A 1,219-nucleotide genomic window follows, 5' to 3' on the forward strand; every position below is an offset into this window, starting at 1 on the left:
CTGCGGCCCGCGGGGGCCCCTGGGGGCCCCTGGGGCCCCGTGAGTGTTTGTTATAGGGTTTGGTTAGGGTTACGTATAAAACAATAAAATTTTCTTCTCTGTTTGTATCTGAATGAACAGAAAGGGTTTAGGGTTTAGGGTGGTGATGCTCTCTGTGTAGGGGGGGGTCAGCCTAGAGGGCCCCTTCACAGCAGCAAATGCCTGTGCAGGCAGACAGCTGCTGCTGCTGCTACAGCAGCAGCAGCAGCAGCAGCAGCAGTAGCAGCAGCAGTAGCAGCAGCAGCAGCAGAAGCAGCGCGAGATTGTTGTGTATGTGCAGTCTACATATTAGCGCCTGTCTCCTGTTGTGTCTCTACACAGCAGCAGCAAAGGGCCGTTGCAAGCCCCATGCTGCTGCTGCAGCAGCAGCAGCAGCAGCAGCAGCAGCAGCAGCAGCAGAAGGCGTGTGTAAGAGATTCAGGTGTATATACACCTTGAACTGCAGCAGCAGCAAGAGGGGGCCCTTCCTCTTTCTATAGTTTAGCTGCATGCGTAGTTTTCTAGTGGTAAAATTGTGTGTCTTGCTGCAGCAGCAGCAGCAGCTGCTGCTGCAGCAGCAGCAGCAGCTGCTGCTGCTGCTGCTGCTGCAGCTGCTGCACTAGAAGCAGCCCAGCTGCAGCAGCAGATCTTCGGGCGCTGCTGCACACGAAGGCTCTCTCTTTCTGCTGCAGCAGGGAAGACAAACATATGTTATTGTTTATTTATATAAGCAGCAGCAGCAGCAGCAGCAGCAGCAGCAGCAGGAGCAGCAGCAGTGGCAGCAGCAGCACGGCGTTGCTGTGTCGGCAGCAATAGCAGCAGCAGCAACAGCAGCAGCAGCAGCAGCAGCAGCAATTCAATATATAAACAACAGCAGCAACAGCCAACCACACCCTCCAGCCCTTCATAGTAAATTTTAATTTATTTATTTTTTCTTTTTTCTGTTTAATTAAACACAAAATTAATGGCATCTGCTGCTGCTACACCAGCAGCAGCAGCAGCAGCAGCAGCAGCAGCAGCAGCAGCACACAGCTCGAGGGCCTCGGCGCTTCAGGCCTGCAGCCTCTACGAAGACAGCTGTCCTCTGGGGTGTACGTACACCCCAGAGCATCGTGTATTTATTTTAAATATTAAATAATAATAATAATAATTATTATTATTATCAGCAGCAGCAGCAGCAGCAGCAGCAGCAGCAGCAGCA

At 52.2% G+C, this 1,219-nt stretch overlaps 1 protein-coding gene across 1 annotated transcript in view; it reads left to right on the forward strand.

Annotated features, from left to right (window-relative positions):
- Window positions 1–982: 982 nt before the first annotated feature.
- Window positions 983–1,219, forward strand: part of EMH_0037920 (uncharacterized protein) — a gene marked incomplete at both ends in the record, with an annotated part of 1,414 nt that continues 1,177 nt past the window's right edge. Inside the window, one exon of the mRNA XM_013495230.1 lies at window positions 983–1,109. Within this exon, the coding sequence (XP_013350684.1) occupies window positions 983–1,109 (127 nt within the window). The remainder of the gene's footprint in view (window positions 1,110–1,219) is intronic.

This window comes from Eimeria mitis, genomic scaffold, assembly GCF_000499745.2.
Source record: "Eimeria mitis Houghton genomic scaffold, Emh_scaff1480, whole genome shotgun sequence".
In the NCBI taxonomy this organism is placed as follows: Eukaryota; Apicomplexa; class Conoidasida; order Eucoccidiorida; family Eimeriidae; genus Eimeria; species Eimeria mitis.